The sequence below is a fragment of the Puma concolor genome, chromosome A1, assembly GCF_028749965.1.
Source record: "Puma concolor isolate L17-30 chromosome A1, mPumCon1.1.hap2, whole genome shotgun sequence".
Classification (NCBI taxonomy): Eukaryota; Metazoa; Chordata; class Mammalia; order Carnivora; family Felidae; genus Puma; species Puma concolor.
The window spans coordinates 27,349,753-27,367,059 of NC_141667.1; the positions used below are offsets into that span (position 1 = coordinate 27,349,753).

General features: G+C 41.7%; 1 protein-coding gene across 1 annotated transcript in view; it reads right to left on the reverse strand.

Moving 5' to 3' along the window:
• Positions 1 to 17,307, reverse strand: part of ADAMTS12 (ADAM metallopeptidase with thrombospondin type 1 motif 12) — a 326,954-nt gene that overhangs the window by 14,368 nt on the left and 295,279 nt on the right. Inside the window, exons 21-22 of the mRNA XM_025924368.2 lie at positions 8,519 to 8,695; positions 4,007 to 4,150 (exon numbers count right to left, since the gene is read on the reverse strand). Coding sequence (XP_025780153.1) covers positions 4,007 to 4,150; positions 8,519 to 8,695 — 321 coding nt within the window. The remainder of the gene's footprint in view (positions 1 to 4,006; positions 4,151 to 8,518; positions 8,696 to 17,307) is intronic.

Sequence of the window (17,307 nt, forward strand, 5' to 3'; positions counted from 1 at the left end):
ATCTATTATATGAATTTTTTTTTTCTCTTGAGGCCAACCCGGTCCCTTGCCTTTGTGGAGCTCTGTTAGGGAAAGGAGGACACAATTTACTGAGTGTATTTTCACGTAACCATTGGTGAGATGAGCTCTTTTGTTCCCACCAACTGTGACTGATTCCAAGGTCTCTCTTGGTTTACTTCTCCAGCAAGAAGACCTCCAGGCTATGGTCAGGAAGTAGGAAAGCTCTAAAGATCCAACTGTCTCTCTTACAAACTTTCAACCAACTCTCCATTTTCCCCTACCTTCACTGCTGCCTCAGAAGCTGCCTGGAAAATTTCTGTGCTATAGACAGTTTTTAGCTTTCTCTGGCATGCAAAGTCAACTATATGTTTGCCTATCTGGTTCTAGCTTCCAAAATTTTATTGATTCCTTCTCTGATATTGTCTTCTATCCTCTGGTCTTTGTGGATTTGAGGTGTTTTTAATTTTTTTCTCTTCTATTTAATGCAGTTTGGGGAAGAGAGGCAAATGTGTATGTTCAATTCATCCACATGTGTTCCCTGGGCTCCGTAATTCGTGTTTTTCACTTGATAATAGATCTCAGAGGTCAAGAGTAATTCCAAAGCCTGGCTTGGTCGGTGTTGCCACCTTTCAAGCCCCCTATTCTTTGATATGCGCAATTGATGAATTTTTGACAAATGGCTCTTCTAAGGAAACTTTAACTCATGTCCACCTCCAAAATGCAGTAACCTCTAACTCTCTTTAAAGAAACTTTGAGGGGCACCTGGGTGGCTCAGTCGGTTAAGTGTCCGACTTCGCCTCCAGTCATGATCTCACGGTTCATGAGTTCAAGCCCCACGTCGGGCTCTGTGCTGACAGCTCAGAGCCTGGAGCCTGTTTCAGATTCTGTGTCTCCCTCTCTCTCTGACCCTCCCCCGTTCATGCTCTGTTTCTCTCTGTCTCAAAAATAAAAATAAACATTAAAAAAATTTTTTTAAAAATAAAGAAACTTTGAATTTCTGTTGTTAGGAATTTTTACAACTCAGAAATATAGGTCTACCTCATTCTTAAAAGGGCTGTACTCTAATAAATTAATAGACTGACCAGTTCTTCTATCAAAGGATATTAGGTTATTTTTAGGAATTGCTGTTACAAACAACATGGAAATGAACATCTTTATCATCATCTAGGATTATGTTTGATGGAATATTTGTGGGCTAAATTACTACAGGTAGAACTGCTGTGTCAGTCTATGTAGTTTAAATTTCTCGTTGATTTTAATACTTTCCGTTCTAACTCCAGACACATTATTATAAAAAAATGTGCTGGAAATTTGACTGAAGAATAACAACCACACAGAACCTCACAATTTACAATTTAGCTTTCTCTGGCATGCTAAGTCAACTGTAAGTCTGCCTATCTGCTTCTAGCAGATACTACCTGAGTGCCAAAATGAGAAGCAGACCATATTATAGGTAAATGGAGGGGGGGTGTTTTTGACAATTTTCTTTCCTCACTTAGTTCCCGAAGAACAGGATATGCTTCACACATCATTATTATAATATTTACTGGGCTATCATTATCTTTCTTGCCAAAAAGAAACTGTTGAGCTAAATAATAAGGTACAAGAGCCTCAGGGAATTGACAGACTTAATTCATCCGTAGGGGTGCCTGGGTGGCTCAGTCAGTTGAGCATCTGACTCTTGGTTTTGGCTCAGGTCATAATCTCATGGTCCATGGGTTTGAGCACCACATTGGGCTCTGTGCTGACAACATGGAGACTGCTTGGGATTCTCTGTTTCCCTCTCTGCCCCTTCCCAGCTTGTGCACTCTCTGTTTCTCAAAAATAAATAAACAAACAAACAAACAAATAAATAAATAAATAAATAGTATTTTAAAAAAATGTTCATCTGTAGTTGTTAATCTTCTATGGGATTTTGTGTTCCTGAATGGGGCCAAAGTTATAACATTTTCATAATAGTTCACATGGTATGAATTATTTTCTTCTAATGGTCACATTTGATTTGATTAGTGATGCTTATATTGTTATATAGGGTTCCAGGGTATTTTTGAAGAGCTTAATCCTGAAATACATATTTATTTGTTGGGTAAAGTCTTTTCAGGTTTTGAAATCAAAGATGGATGAAGAAAATTGGTTTTGGAATAACTGAATTTCTAGTGAACAGGAAATAAAGTCATTTTCCAAGGGAGATGCCAAATGTAAAGTGATTAAATTATATTTACATGAAAAAAAGTAAAATTGCATGTGACATTTTCTGTTGTTCACATGGCCCATGGGGACAGGGTGAAAGTCAGCTACTGGCCCTGGCACACAGTTCAGCAGGTTGCAAAAACAAAAGCTTGTCCTGACACCAGTATCTTCTTTGGCAATTCATTATGAATCAGTATTAGATGCCAATGAAGATAGGGAATCGATAGAAAATATGATGTGCCCTGTCTACCTACTGAAGTGGTTGACATCGTTCTTCTTTGTCTACTGGAAATTTTTTAAGCTATGAATATAATAAAATATGCATTTTTAATTTTTTGCAGGCTAAGTGATTAATGGACAATGTTCCTTTAGCAATAATAAATCATCTTGTTCTTCCTGGATTTGAGCAGGTATTATCCAGAGACCAGCACAATCTTGAGTTGGATGTACCAGTAGAAGCCTTTTTCAAGAGTACTTGCCAGAGTGTGAATTGATTATAGCTATGCAGGAGCAACTATACAGCAATGAACAGTGAGAATCACTAAGGATATAGCAGCTTAAAAATATCTGGGGGCATTATGTTTGTCAAAATACTGCATTGGCCTGTGTTATAACTATCAAAATATACTTAAACAAGAACAAGTTTTACATTACAAAATATTAACAGTTGAGGGATTTGTATATCAGATCCTCTTGGCTCCCCTTGTTCCCCAGCTGTTGGCCATTGATCTGCCCCAGCTGAGATGGTAACTAACTTCATGAAAGCATAGTCTATTGGCCTGCACCTCCTATGCCCATGCTGTGTGCCTCTCACCTCTTGATTCTGGGCTTTTCTGGCTGAGACATGCAACATGGTGGGGCCTGCCCAATGCCCACACATGAATAGCCCAAGACAACAGGGGATATTAGCCATCTGAGAGAAGACTTTTTACTCAATCCTAAGAGATAGGAACCAGTAAATCATCTTCTCCCTTCTTGCCGCTGGACAAACTACCCTAAGAGAGTTCATATAGCTAGCTTTTTGAAGGTCTTCTTTTGAGAGCAACCAGTTGTTCCTGACACCAAGCAACAGTCAGTTAGGACAAGTGGTCAGTCTGGTAATGCACCACCTCATATTTGATCCATTCTTTCCCTGTCTCCTTCCTCTTTCCTATCACCCCTGATTTTCTGGTATTATATTTCCTAATAAAGTGTTAGCTTTGGTCTTAGGACTGTTTTCTAGAGAATTCAGGATATTACAAATCAAAGTGCTGGGAGAATCTGTCTGTGGGAGGATTTTCTTTGTTTTCAGGGTCACTGATACAGTTATTTTTATAACAAACAAACTTTGTGACAATAATAAATCTTTCTCTCATTTACAGTTTGTTTGTTTGTCTCTCCATCAAACAGACTGGCCATCTGGCAAACTGATCTGTGAATTGACAAGATCTGAAACTCAGGAAATCAGGCTAAGCCTCCAGCTTCAGGGCATTAACAACTCCTGTTTGCTTCAGGAAAAGCCACAGGATCCAAGGTATTGAGACCCAAAACTGCTTTTCTTTGGGCTTTGTGCCTCTGAGATCATGTTGGTATTTGATCTGCTTTCTATTGAATGCATTTGAAGTTTTCTCTTCAAGACAGTAAACATTGACCGCATGTCAGCAAGGATCAATTTTCAGCAGACTTAGAGGAATTAATGGCAGAAGAGTACTGGAACTAAATCAATGGATTTGCTGAACATTTTCCATGAATATATATTACCTTGTAAATCAAAAGAAAAGAAACACTATGTTTTAAAAGACTAAAATAAATTGAAGAGACTATAACTGGCTCTTACCAGGTCCCAGTTCCCAGTGGCCCAGTGACAACAAGGATGGCTGTTGCAGGGTGCAGTGGATGTGGGCCTTTTCGTCCAGTCACAGAGACCTCCTAGACAAATCACTCCTCTCTCCTGAACTCCACCTCCACAGGACCTGGAACACTGATATATCACAGGGACGAGGTTAGGTAAAGATCGCATGGTGACATTTTCAGTGATAAGAGAAGACCTTTTTATTATCATTTGTGTTGCGTACAGGATTAAGAATATTAGTATATATATTGGAATCCGCAACATATATGCCAGGTTCCTCACAGTGACCAAATGGCAGTGGTGAAACAAAACTTAGAGAAAGGAGATTGAAAAAGGACATTCTAAGGATATGAGGAAGAGAAAAAAAATCAGAAGATGCCAAATAGTTCGATGGAAAATAGTATGCCAAACAGAAGGGATATTGGTTAAAAACCTAAATGAGAGGTCATGGCAGAATAGACATAATGTTATTTGCATTTTGCCTTCTGGCACAAATATCTATAAACCAAAATGTAAAATGTAGATGTTTTTCTTGTGACTAGTTGACAGTCCAAACAGGGACACATTTGCAATACGATTATGTTAATCTCCTCTTACGATGGGATTCAGTCTTCCTTACCTACTACATAGAACTTTAGAACTAAATATGTCCATATCCAGAATAGGGAAATTGATGGGTTTGCCCAGGGGTCTGATGCATTGGCTGTCATGCTCACAAGATAAATTTGAGACGACAGGCTGGATTCCTAAAGGGATACAACTCTAAAATGTGTCAGGTTTTTGCTCACTAGTATAATTTTATAAGATCTATTGTCTCATTTTCATAAGGTTTCTAGGAGGAAATTACATAATCCATCAAGAATCTTTGAAAAATACTTTGAGGGGCACCTGGATGGCTCAGTCAGTTAAGCGTCCAACTCTTGGTTTCAATTCAGGTCATGATCTTGTGGTTCATGATTTCAAGCCCTGTGTCAGGCTCTGCACTGTCAGTGCAAAGCCTGCTTGGGATTCTCTCTCTCCCTTTCTCTCTCTGCTCCTACCTCACTTCTGCATGAGCTCTCTCTCTCAAAATAAAGAAATAAACCTTTAAAAAAAGTACTTTGAGGGATGCCTGGATGGCTTGGTCATTGAAACATCTGACTCTGATTTTGGCTCAGGTCCTGATCTCATGGTTTGGTTGGTGAGATCAAGCCCCACGTCAGGCTCTGCACTGACAGCATGGAGCTTGCTTGGGATTCTCTCTCTGCCCCTCCCCTGCTCTCTCACTCTCCCTCTCTTTCTCTCAAAAATAAATAAACATGAAAAAAAAATTTTTTAAAGAACCTTGAAAAACCTTTATTGTATGGTAACAACAACAACAAAATAATTATGGTTGCCAACATCTCCCCCATTATATCAGGCATGACATATGTGGTGGTACCATAGGAAACAGGGTAATTACATATAATTAACCCTTTCTGTTCAATAAAAGAACTAAGCTATTGATTTCATGGTATTCCAACTTTGAGAGTCAACATAGATTTTTCCCATTTATTCTATCTCTTTTTAATCCTATCTGAGGAGAGAAGGGAGGGATTCCCCCATTGGAGATCATTCTACCTACACGTGTACATATAGATTCAGGGCCATCTGGCCAAGTAATATCTAGGAAAGGAGGTGAAGAAAGTGTAAACCAGTGATTCTCCAAGTGTGGTCTCCAGACCAGCAACTTCAGCATCTTCTAGATACTTGTTAGAAATGAAGAATTCAGGCTCCCCCCCCCCAGACCTCCAAACTAGACACTCTGGGAATGGGGTCCAGCCATCTGTGTATTAAGAAACCCCCAGGTGATTCTGAAGTGAGCTAAAGTTTGAGAACCTCTGGTGTAAGGACATTCTCACAGCTGAAATGCCTCTTCCATGCAGGCAGTATGGGCTGGCTGACATACCAAAGGGGCCCACAGTCTCATGATGGCAGTCTGCTAGAGAGTGTGTATAGACAAGGCAGCATGATGCATCAGGGAAAGCACCTAAGGATGCTCAGACCCTCAAAAGCTCAAGAGAAATATTTTTGCATTTCCATGTCCTCTGCTTCCTCAGAGGGAAGTCTTCCAACTGTGTGGTTTACTCAGAACAGAATACTACTTTAGAAAGGAGGGTCTGGGGAGACCTTCAGGGAACAGTGTCTGATTAGGGCTCCCAGAAGCTACTGAGGAAGCATAAAGAATACATCTTTTTCATAACCAGAAAGCAGATCTGATTGCTCATCTTTAAAAACCTGCCAATGCCGTTTCTCTGACAAGGCGATCTAGGCTCCTCTGCAAATTCCTGGATTCTGAAAGCTGTATAATGATTTTGAAGGCTCATTATACGTGGAAGTCTTAGAGGCCTCAGTCCAGAGCATGGGAATAGCAGGCACTTTATATGCCCCAGAGCTGAGCAGGTAAGAAGGAGAAAGAGGGGACAGGGGCTGCTGCCCTCCCCACCCCCCAACCCCCAAACACCAGGTATTGGCCCAGAGCCTCAGGAATAAGTATGGCTGCTTGACATTGTAGGCAGTAAGTAGCTGTAGGGGGCTCAATCTTCTGTAAGTTTTGACTCTAACTCTGTGTTCTACAGTTGTAATTCACTACCTTCCTTTCCAGGGCATGTGGAAGGTTTGGTTTCCTCCAAAATAGTTATTGATTCACTCGTCCTCCTTAGTTTACTCTTTGTTCAGTGCTTATTGAATTAATGTCTATGGTAGAAAGCACACTGGCACTGGAGTCTACCTTATGCTTAAACAAATACTCCCCCATTTATTTTCTAGTTGTGTGACCTCATGTAAGTTTCTTAACCTCCAAGTCTCAAGTTCTTCATCTATAAAATGGAATTAATAAAGCCTACCATTCAGATTGTTGTGAAAATTAAACCAAGTATTGGGAATGCAAACTGGTGCAGCCACTCTGGAAAACAGTGTGGAGGTTCCTCAAAAAATTAAAAGTAGATCTACCCTATGACCCAACAATAGCACTGCTAGGAATTTACCCAAGGGATACAGGAGTGCTGATGCATAGGGGCAGTTGTACCCCAATGTTTATAGCAGCACTTTCAACAATAGCCAAATTATGGAAAGAGCCGAAATGTCCATCAACTGGTGAATGGATAAAGAAATTGTGGTTTAGGGGCGCCTGGGTGGCGCAGTCGGTTAAGCGTCTGACTTCAGCCAGGTCACGATCTTGCGGTCTGTGAGTTCGAGCCCCGCGTCGGGCTCTGGGCTGATGGCTCAGAGCCTGGAGCCTGTTTCCGATTCTGTGTCTCCCTCTCTCTCTGCCCCTCCCCCGTTCATGCTCTGTCTCTCTCTGTCCCAAAAATAAATAAACGTTGAAAAAAAAATTTAAAAAAAGAAATTGTGGTTTACTTACACAATGGAATACTATGTGGCAATGAGAAAGAATGAAATATGGCCTTTTGTAGCAACGTGGATGGAACTGGAGAGTGTTATGCTAAGTGAAATAAGTCATACAAAGAAAGACAGATATCATATGTTTTCACTCTTATGTGGATCCTGAGAAACTTAACAGAAGACCATGTGGGAGGGGAAGGAAAAAAAAAAGTTAGAGAGGGAGGGAGCAAACCATAAGAGACTCTTAAAAAGTGAGAACAAACTGAGGGTTGATGGGAGTGGGAGGGAGGGGAAAGTGGGTGATGGGCATTGAGAAGGGCACCTGTTGGGATGAGCACTGGGTGTTGTATAGAAAACAATTTGACAATAAATTTCATATTAAAAAAAAAAAGAAAATTAAACGAAGTATGGTAGGTAAAATGCTTAGCCCATAGACACACTCAAAATATGCTGGGTTCCTTTTTTTCTCTTCTTTCTACCATGCATGGGTATGGTTGGGAGTTTTTTGTTTGTTTGCTTTGTTTTGTTTTGTTAGCTGTTGAGGTATTTGCATATTGGCGAATAAGATTATTATACTTCACCAAAGAACAGTCACTTTGTTTTCATGTGGTGAAGTAGGACAAAGACCCAGTAGAGCCTGGGCCCTCACAAAACAGAGGACATACAGACAGGCACAAGCACACTTCCTTTTATTTGTGTAAACAATGATCTGGGCATTCAACTGAGAAGTGGAACTCTAAAATAAACTGTGTGTGGGAAGGACCTGACCAATACCCCCAGTTCAACTGCAGAGGCCTAGGAGAGAGGCATGTGAGGCTCTGCCCTAAATGACTTTCATCAGAGTGGTCCATGTACATTTCCCCAACATGAATCTCAACTCCCCAGTATGTCCACTGGGAGACTGGGTTGTAATAAAACACTGAATTATCACGCTTGAAACCACCAATTGTTGTGGCCTGTTGACCTGTTGTTGTTGTTGACCTGTTCAGCCTTCTCCACACAGCATTAGGCCACTGAATGGAGGCCAGTCATTGCCACGACGCACGCGTGGTCTTCCCTGACTTCTAGTCTCACATGGTAACACAGGGATTCACATTTTCCTGGTTGTGTGGATGATGTCTCTGGAGGCCATACCTGGCTCCAGGGCTCCACCTGCCACTCCTCACAGGGCTCCATGTTACAGCTCATGCTCAGTGGGGGAGGAATGCCGGCCAGGAACTGGCAGTGAAATGGCCTCAGGCTCCGGTGGTCCCGGCTGTCCACACATTGAATCTCCCGGATCTGGAAGCCCCCGCTGCAGTTTCTGGAGCACTGCATGGAGAGGGAGAGAAAAGGGGATACTTGAGTCCCTGGTGTCAGGCTTTGGATCCTCCATATCCCAGGGAGTTTCTCAGAGAGCCGTGAAGTTCCAGGGTTCCAGCCATGAAAAAGGAGTAAGTCTAGCTCAAGTGTACTGTTTCCCTCACAGGCCCTCTAGAAGGAATCACTCAAACAGCTCCCAAAGATGGGGCTCCCCATGTCCGAAAACACAGGCATGGCAATGTGAGAACCAGGTGGCGAGTCCAGTTCTGTCACTCACTTATTGTGAGATGTTGGGCAAGTCACAGAAAAATTCGGAGCCTCAGGTGTCATATCGATAAACTGGGACAATAACTGTCATCTCACAGCACTGTCGTGAAGGTCACAGACACTGGGGTTGGGTGCCTGCTGGTGCAGTGTGTGCCCCAGTAGGCAGCCATTCCCTCTGGTGTGCATTCATCCGGGGTGAAGGGGAACTCTCGGCCAACCCACACCCATCCGCCCTCAGAATCCTGCTAAAAACCTGTTTTCTCCACGACTCTGAAGGCAAGATGGGTTATGCTTTGTCATATGAAGGGCTGACATGAGGGAAGTAACTGGAATACCTAATCAGTGGTTTGATTCCCAGAAGTGAGCAAACCCTGGGTTTGTCCCTACCACCCTCCTTCCTCCTGTAGCTAACATCACCTGCCTTCGTCACTGAGAGTTTGCTCAGCACAGGCCCCCTGAAAGCCATTACAAGGCTCTCCTCACTGCCCCCCTCCCCCATGCCCACACCTTGTGTAGCAGCCCCGGCATCCTGCTCAGTCTCAGGTCACTGCAGGGTGCTGACTCCTTAAAATCATGATCAACACTGATGCGCCAGCATCCCCCAAACCAGGGTTTACACAGCCGATACTGAAGTAGACCTACTCTCTGACCTCTTGGATTTTGGAAGCTATTCCATCCTCCACCTAGATTTTACTTGATCATAACTGGAGCTTCCAAGACTTGGTCTCCAATCTCTTTAGAATGCTAGTGCCAGCCGAATCCCTTCTGTTCATCTTGCCCCCATCTCTTAGTCTCTCCTGATCCTGTCCTTGCCTGGCCTGTCTTGTCACCCTCCACTGTCAGGTAGGGACTGGAGGTAGGAAGGAGGGGACCCCTGTGCTCCTCAGCCTTTTGCCTCCAACCTCTCTGTGGGTTAACAGTACATCCCCGTGGTCTTTATGTCCTGAATGTTTCTCCCTCTACTCTTTACATTGTGCGCTACTGCTCTTCTTTTAGACCTCAGCTTAGATGTCATCTCCTCAGAGAGGCCCTCCTGGAATGCCTTTATCCGAAGGAGGCTCTCTTTCTTGTAATTTCTCTCTGCTCCTTGTCCATTTCTATCACAAGAACTTGAAATGTGGAACAATTTTTATTCATTCTGTGTGTCCTTTCTCTTACACTCTCACTGCCATGAAATCAGACCCCTATCTGCCCTGGTTCCCACTGTGTCCCAAGCATCTAGCATGGTGCCAGGCACAGAGGGTCCGTACAGATTTGTTGAGTGCATATATGAATTCCGAGGGGGTTTCTAAGTGGGCTAAGGAGACCCTGGTCACTGCAGCGATGAAGAGCACCTTTAATCTCCCCATCCTCCCATCTAGGATCTCATTAGCTTGGCTAAACTTGGCTGAGAAAATGCACCAGCAAGAAAGTGTGTGCATTGCTGTAAGGTATCTGGCCCCTCTCTACACGGTGAAAAATGGTGCTCTTTCTGACCATGGTGGAAGAGTCATAACTACAGAGTTTGGGATTGTGAAAGAAAATTCCTCAAACTTTCAGTAGAGGTACACCCCAAAGACAGTTCCCCCTTCTTCCGCCACCTGCAGATTGTGCTAAGTCACCTGACTTCGAACCTTGGGCTGTAACAAGGAAAGATGCTGGCCCATGCGACAAGGGACAGACTGAGGCTCTAATGCCACCATAAATTGAGTGTCCAACTTCTTAGAGATAAACAATGCTTGCCAGACAGCACCCCTCCCCAAAGAAAAACAAGCCGATAACCTCACTTTCCTGCCATGTAGTGAGTACACAAAGGAAAAAATAACTGTCAATTTGAAATCAGCCACAGAGCAAATGAGGGAGCCTGCTAATAATTTCCACACAAAGAGGTCATTTGTCTGACCAAACAGATTTCTGGGAAATAGCACATGGTGAAGTAACAGGATTCTTTATTAGGACAAGGGAGTTTTATAAGACGTTAATTATAAAATTGGATTTTATTTTCCTATTTTTCATTTGTTGCTGCAATCTATTATTCCTAATTTAATTTTCAAGCTAGCATTACCCCTTTTGTTAGAGTATTCACATTCAATGGGAAATAAACTTTATTAATATGCTGAAGTAAATAATAAGGGAAGACACTCACTAAATCTCTGACTTTTCGGTTCCATTTTCAAAACAGCCTCTGATTCAGTTAGCAAGAGAGAAGTGGCAGGATATTAAATCACTCCACTTCTAATGCTGTTTTGCCTTATATGCTGATTGCCAATTATTACATTAATTTTTTTACAGCCTTAGAGGAGGGTAATTTGTATTAATGTTTCCTCACCTGGAACCTGTAGACTAGACTGAGGACCGGAGTCAGACTAATGAGAACAGAAAGCCTGGCCAACACCTTATTGTGACCAAACAGGCCTGACTGTTTTCTAGTTATGGCATCAATTTAACTAGTGTGATCTGCAGACCAGATAGAATGAAAAATACCCTTAGCTTATAAGAGCCACTGGCAGAGATATGAAATGAAAGCACAATTCTGTGATTCTCCCTTGTGGTGTTTCTGATTTGTGGAGTCATCCTGATACCCTTTACATGTTGGACTCATACAGAGTGCTCAGTCGAGTATAGAGGAATTAGTGAGCATAGCATTGGGAGAGCAGTAGGTTGCACTCAGGTGTGACCCCAAGAGCAAATAGCCACCTGAGTTCACATGGATTAATCACTTCTCTTCTCTCAGCTTCTGTTTCTCCATCAGTATGGAAAGGAAAATAAACTAGATGATTAAACTATCCCAACATTCTAGAGGGGTATACGTGTACGGGATCGCTGCATTTGTATTCTGTTTTGATTTCAGAATACTTTCTTGCTTTCCAAGTTGAACCAAATACTAAATTTGGATACAATTTTTTCTCCTGTTCCTTTACTTATGCTGAACAGATTCACAAGACCCTTAAGATTAAATAATTCATTCCAAAAATTCTAAGTTGAACAGCATGAAAATTCATCCTTCTATCTCTTTCCCCCCTCTCACCCCAACTTTTCTTCCTCCCAGTTATTGGGCACATCTATGTTTCAGGCTCTGTATTTCTAGCAGGTGGGAAGAGTTACATAAATGAGTAGAAGGAATAATGATTATATTTATATATAAAGATTACCTCATAAGTTGTTCATGATCTAGTGAGGGCACAATGGAGGATATGGTCAGTTTCACCTAAAGAGGTCAGGAAAGGACTAAATAAAGGAGCCAAGTTTTGAGCTGAAGCATATAGGATATGTAGATGCTCGCTCAGCCAGCAAAATAGGGTGGGGGGTATTCAAGGTGGAAAGAATGGCATGTATGGAGGCACAGTGCTATGAAACAACGAAGCTTGTTTGGGAAAAGTGCATTAATCAGAATGCTAGGGTAAAGAGTGGGAGTGGACAGATAGAGAGAGACGGGCAGGGGCCATCATGGAGAGCCTTGTGGTCTGGACATCAATCCTCAACTAGAGTGGTCTTGGGTTCATGTTTTCTGTGGTCCTAAATGCTTCTATTTCTTTGCCATTCCTTTATTTTCTTTTTAGGGGACCCTTAATCTAAAATATTCCGGGATGTCAAGAGAAGGTGACAGTTCAGACATATAACATATTATACCAAGAATAAAATAAATGCAGTGATTTTCAGTATATGATGACCTTCCTGCTACTCAACTTTTGCTTTCTGGGGACAAAAAATCCCTTAAAACATGCAATTCCATGTTTTCACGTTTGCATATCAGAGTTTAATATATGTTACTGGGAATATTTTATATATCAAAGTTGGGGATGGTCTGTATTTAGCAAAAAAAGGAGCTCTTCCCCTATTAAATTCATTTCTAAAAATTCAGATGTAAAAAAAAATGTAGAACCGTCATTGACAATCTATAAAATCTAATAAACACAAAGGCAAGAAGTACAGTAAGACAAAAAGACTAGCAATATACATGAAACACAAGACCATAAAGAAAGGCTGACACTTTCTCTTATTTTTCAGCAAGTCAACTACCGCTAAAATAAAATTGCAACTGTCCCTAGGTGGGAAGACAGAACATTCCAAGAAAAAATGTAAAACTGTTTCTGATTCATTTCAGAAATAATATCTGTTAGACTTAACCATGAAAAGGGAAGTGCTTGTTCTCAGAAAACAAATAAAAGGGATGTCAAATCACCAGTTTACAAAACTTCAGAAGGTGCAACCATCAAGATGTTCCATCGGGCGGTGAATGGAGCTGTGGATGATGCATCGCTCTAGGTGTCAAATGCACCTGAAGGTTTTTCAAGCCCCTTTTGTCACTTCTGCATTTCTTGCATCGCACACTTTTTTTCCTCATACAAATTTTAATGCTCTGAAATTGGCATGTTTCTTACAACTGACGTACATATTTATTGTGTAGTGTTCTCTTTCTTTATGAAAAGCTGTCATAAAATTGATGCATCCCCCAGTGGATGTTTCTTAAAACTGGGAGCATTTGGTAACAGCTGTGTGATCAAACGTTAGTGATTTAAGCTCTGAGCTTTTGTTGCCTCAGTGGGAATTATAAAGAAGGTCCTGTGCTGGATGAAAATGGAACTGATTATCTAATGCTTTTGTGTAATGTCAGGCACATAGTAATATTTGGCGAGTGTTAGTGCCCAAGGTAGGTCAAGTTCTTCAAAGTTCATGGACACCAAGCACCTTGTCCGCTTAGTACTAAGGAGTGGACACCTGCTCAAGCCAGTCATTCTGTTGACAGAACTTTCTCCACTGTCACCTGTCCACAGGCCTTGCACCCCAAGTCCAGGAAGCCAGAGGTTAGTAAGCACCTAAGAACCAGTCCTAACTTTTATCTTGAGCTCAGAGTCTGCCCAGGGTTTCATCTAAACAGTCTTTTAAGGGGGCACCTGGGTGGCTCAGTTGGTTGAGGGTCCGACTTTGGCTCAGGTCATGATCTTGCAGTTCATGGCTTCGAGGCCCACGTCAGGCTCTGTGCTGACAGCTTGGAGCCTGGAGCCTGCTTCAGATTCTGTGTCTCCTTCTCTCTCTGCCCCTCCCCCAGCTCACACTCTGTCCCTCTCTCTCTCTCTCAATGATAAAAATAAACACTAAAAAGAATAAAAAAATAAAATAAACCAGTCTTTGACCATTTACAAAGCTGTTTCACTAACATTCTCTTTTTTTGATCCTTGCAACAACTCTATGAGGTAAGTAGAGGCAATATCATCCATGTTATTTCTCAGAGATGAGAGAAAGAACGTCCCGAGGGTGAATGGCCAGCGTCATCAGTGTCATATGCTCATCACGCCAGAGCAGGGTTGCCAATCCAGATGTGTCTGATCCACTGCCCAGCCCTGCTTCTAGGATTCAGTTCTACAGAACTGTCTTCCCAAGGATGCCTCTGGGACAGACCTGAGGACCACAAGCTTGAATTTGCTTCAGGCAGATCACTACATGAAGCGGAAGCACACCATTCTGAAAGGCTACTTCTAGACAAGGTAGAGGGAGAGTCTGAATGTATAGTCTTATTCTACTGTCACACACATGGGGACATGTCCACAGAAGTGGTTTCAGGCTGCTTCAAGGAGCCACACGGTGCAGTAAAACAACCACAAGTTAGACAGCCATCACAAAGGTAGGGGATTGTTGGTGAGTAACCCCAAGGCATCAGGTGTGATACTTGCAGGCTCAGAGCAGGCTGCAGCAGACCTGAAGCCCTTTGAGATTTGAAATGTCTCTGGATTGAAGGTGGGGATTGGGGGGATAATGCAGAATTTCAAGATAAAATTAGAATTCTTCCCTCTGAGAAAGGATCTGTGAAAAGTCAAACCATCAATATAGCAGAATCTAAATGCTCTGGATATTTAAAGGCAAAACAAAGGGCCTACTTTCCTACTCCAGGTTTTATTTATTTTTTTATTATTAATCTAGTTATTTAAATTCAAGTTAGCTAATATACAGTGTAGTACTGGTTTCAGGAGTAGAACCCAGTGATTTATCACTTCCATAGAACATCCAGTGCTCATCCCAAGTGCCCTCCTTAATGCCCATCACCCATTTAGCCCATCCCCCCACCTACTTCCCCTCCAGCAACCCTCAGTTTGTTCTCTGTATTTAAGAGTCTCTTATGGTTTGCCTCACCCTGTTTTTCTTATTTTTCCTTCCCTTCCCCTATGTTCATCGGTTGTGTTTCTTAAATTCCACACGAGTGAAATGTATGATATTTGTCTTTCTCTGCCTGACTTATTTCACTTAGCATAATACACTCTAGGTCCATCTACACTGTTACAAATGGCAGATTTTATTCTTTTTGATGGACAAATAGTATTCCAGTGTGTGTGTGTGTGCGTGTGTGTGTGTGTGTGTGTGTGTGCACCACATCTTCTTTATCCATTCATCAGTTGATGAACATTTGGGCTTATTCCATAATTTGGCTATTGTTGATAGCGCTGCTGTAAACATTGGGATGCATGTACCACTTAGAGCAAGGCTTTTTATATCCTTTGGATAACTACCTAACAGTGCAATTGCTGGGTTGTAGGGTAGTCCTTTTTTTAATTTTTTGAGGAACCTTTATACTGTTTTCTAGAGTGGCTGCATCAGTTTGCATTCCCACCAGCAGTGTAAGAGGTTCCTCTTTCTCTGCATCCTTGCCAACATCTGTTTTTGCCTGAGTTGTTAATGTTAGCCATTCTGACAGGTGTGAGGTGGTATCTCATTGTGGTTTTGATTTGTATTTCCCTGATTCTGAGTAATGTTGAGCATCTTTTCATGTGTCTGTTAGCCACCTGGATGTCTTCTTTGGAGAAGTGTCTATTCATGTCTTCTGTCATATTTCTTTACTTGATTGTTTGGTTTTTGGGTGTTGAATTTGATAAGTTCTTTAAAGATTTTAGATACTAAGCCTTTATCAGATATGTCATTTGCAAATATCTTCTCCCATTCCAACTGTTGCCTGTTAGTTTTGCTGATTGTTTCCTTTGCTGTGCAGGAGATTTTTCTCTTGGTGAGGTCCCACTAGTTCATTTTTGTTTTATTTTCCTTGCCTCTGGAGACATGTCTAGTAAGAAGTTGCTGCAACCAATGTCTAAGAAGTTGTTGCCTGTTTTCTCTTGTAGGATTTTGATGGTTTCCTGTCTCACATTTAGGTCTTTCATCCATTTTGAATTTATTTTTGTGTATGGTGTAAGAAAGTGGTCCAGTTTCATTCTTCTGCATGTCGCTGTCCAGTTTTCCAAGCACCATTTGCTAGAGAGACTGTCTTTTTTCCATTGGATAGTCTTTCTTGTTCTGTTGAAAATTGGTAGGACATACATTGGCGGGTCCATTTCTGGATTCTCTTTTCTGCTCCTTTGATCTATGTGTCTGTTTTTGTGCCAGTACCATATTGTCTTGATGATTACAGCTTTGTAATACAGATTAAAGTCTGGATTTGTGATGCCTCCAGATCTGTTTCTCTTTTTCTTTTTTTTTTTTTTTTTAAATTTTTTTTTTCAATGTTTTATTTTTTTATTTTTGGGACAGAGAGAGACAGAGCATGAACGGGGGAGGGGCAGAGAGAGAGGGAGACACAGAATCGGAAACAGGCTCCAGGCTCTGAGCCATCAGCCCAGAACCTGACGCGGGGCTCGAACTCACGGACCGCGAGATCGTGACCTGGCTGAAGTCGGACGCTTAACCGACTGCGCCACCCAGGCGCCCCTGTTTCTCTTTTTCAACATCGCTTTGGCTATTCGGGGTCTTTACTGGTTCCATGCAAATTTTAGGGATTGTTTGTTCCAGCTCTGTGAAGAATGTGGTGTTATTTTGATAAGGATTGCATTGAATGTGTAGATTGCTTTGGGTAGTATTGACATTTTAACAATATTTGTTCTTCCAATTCATAAGCATGGAATGTTTTTCCATTTCTTTGTGTCTTCTTCAAATTCTTTCATAAGCTTTCTATAGTTCTCAGCATACAGATCTTTTACCTCTTTGGTTAGCTTTATTCCTAGGTATCTTATGGTTCTGGTGCAATTGTAAATGGGATCGATTCCTGGATTTCTCTTTCTGTTGCTTCATTACTGGTGTATAGAAATGCAACCAATTTATGTACATTGATTTTATATCCTATGACTTTGCTGAATTCATGTATCAGTTCTAGAAGTTTTTTGGTCGAGTCTTTTGGGTTTTCCATGTAAAGTATCATGTCACCTGTGAAGAGTGAAAGTTTGACTTCTTTGTCAATTTGGATGTTTTTTATTTCTTTTTGTTGTCTAAATGCTGAGGCTAGGACTTCCAGTACTATGTTGGACAACAGTGGTGAGAGTGGACATCCACGTTGTGTTCCTGACCTTGGGGGGAAAGCTCTCAGTTTTTCCTTACTGAGGATGATATTAGCTGTGGGC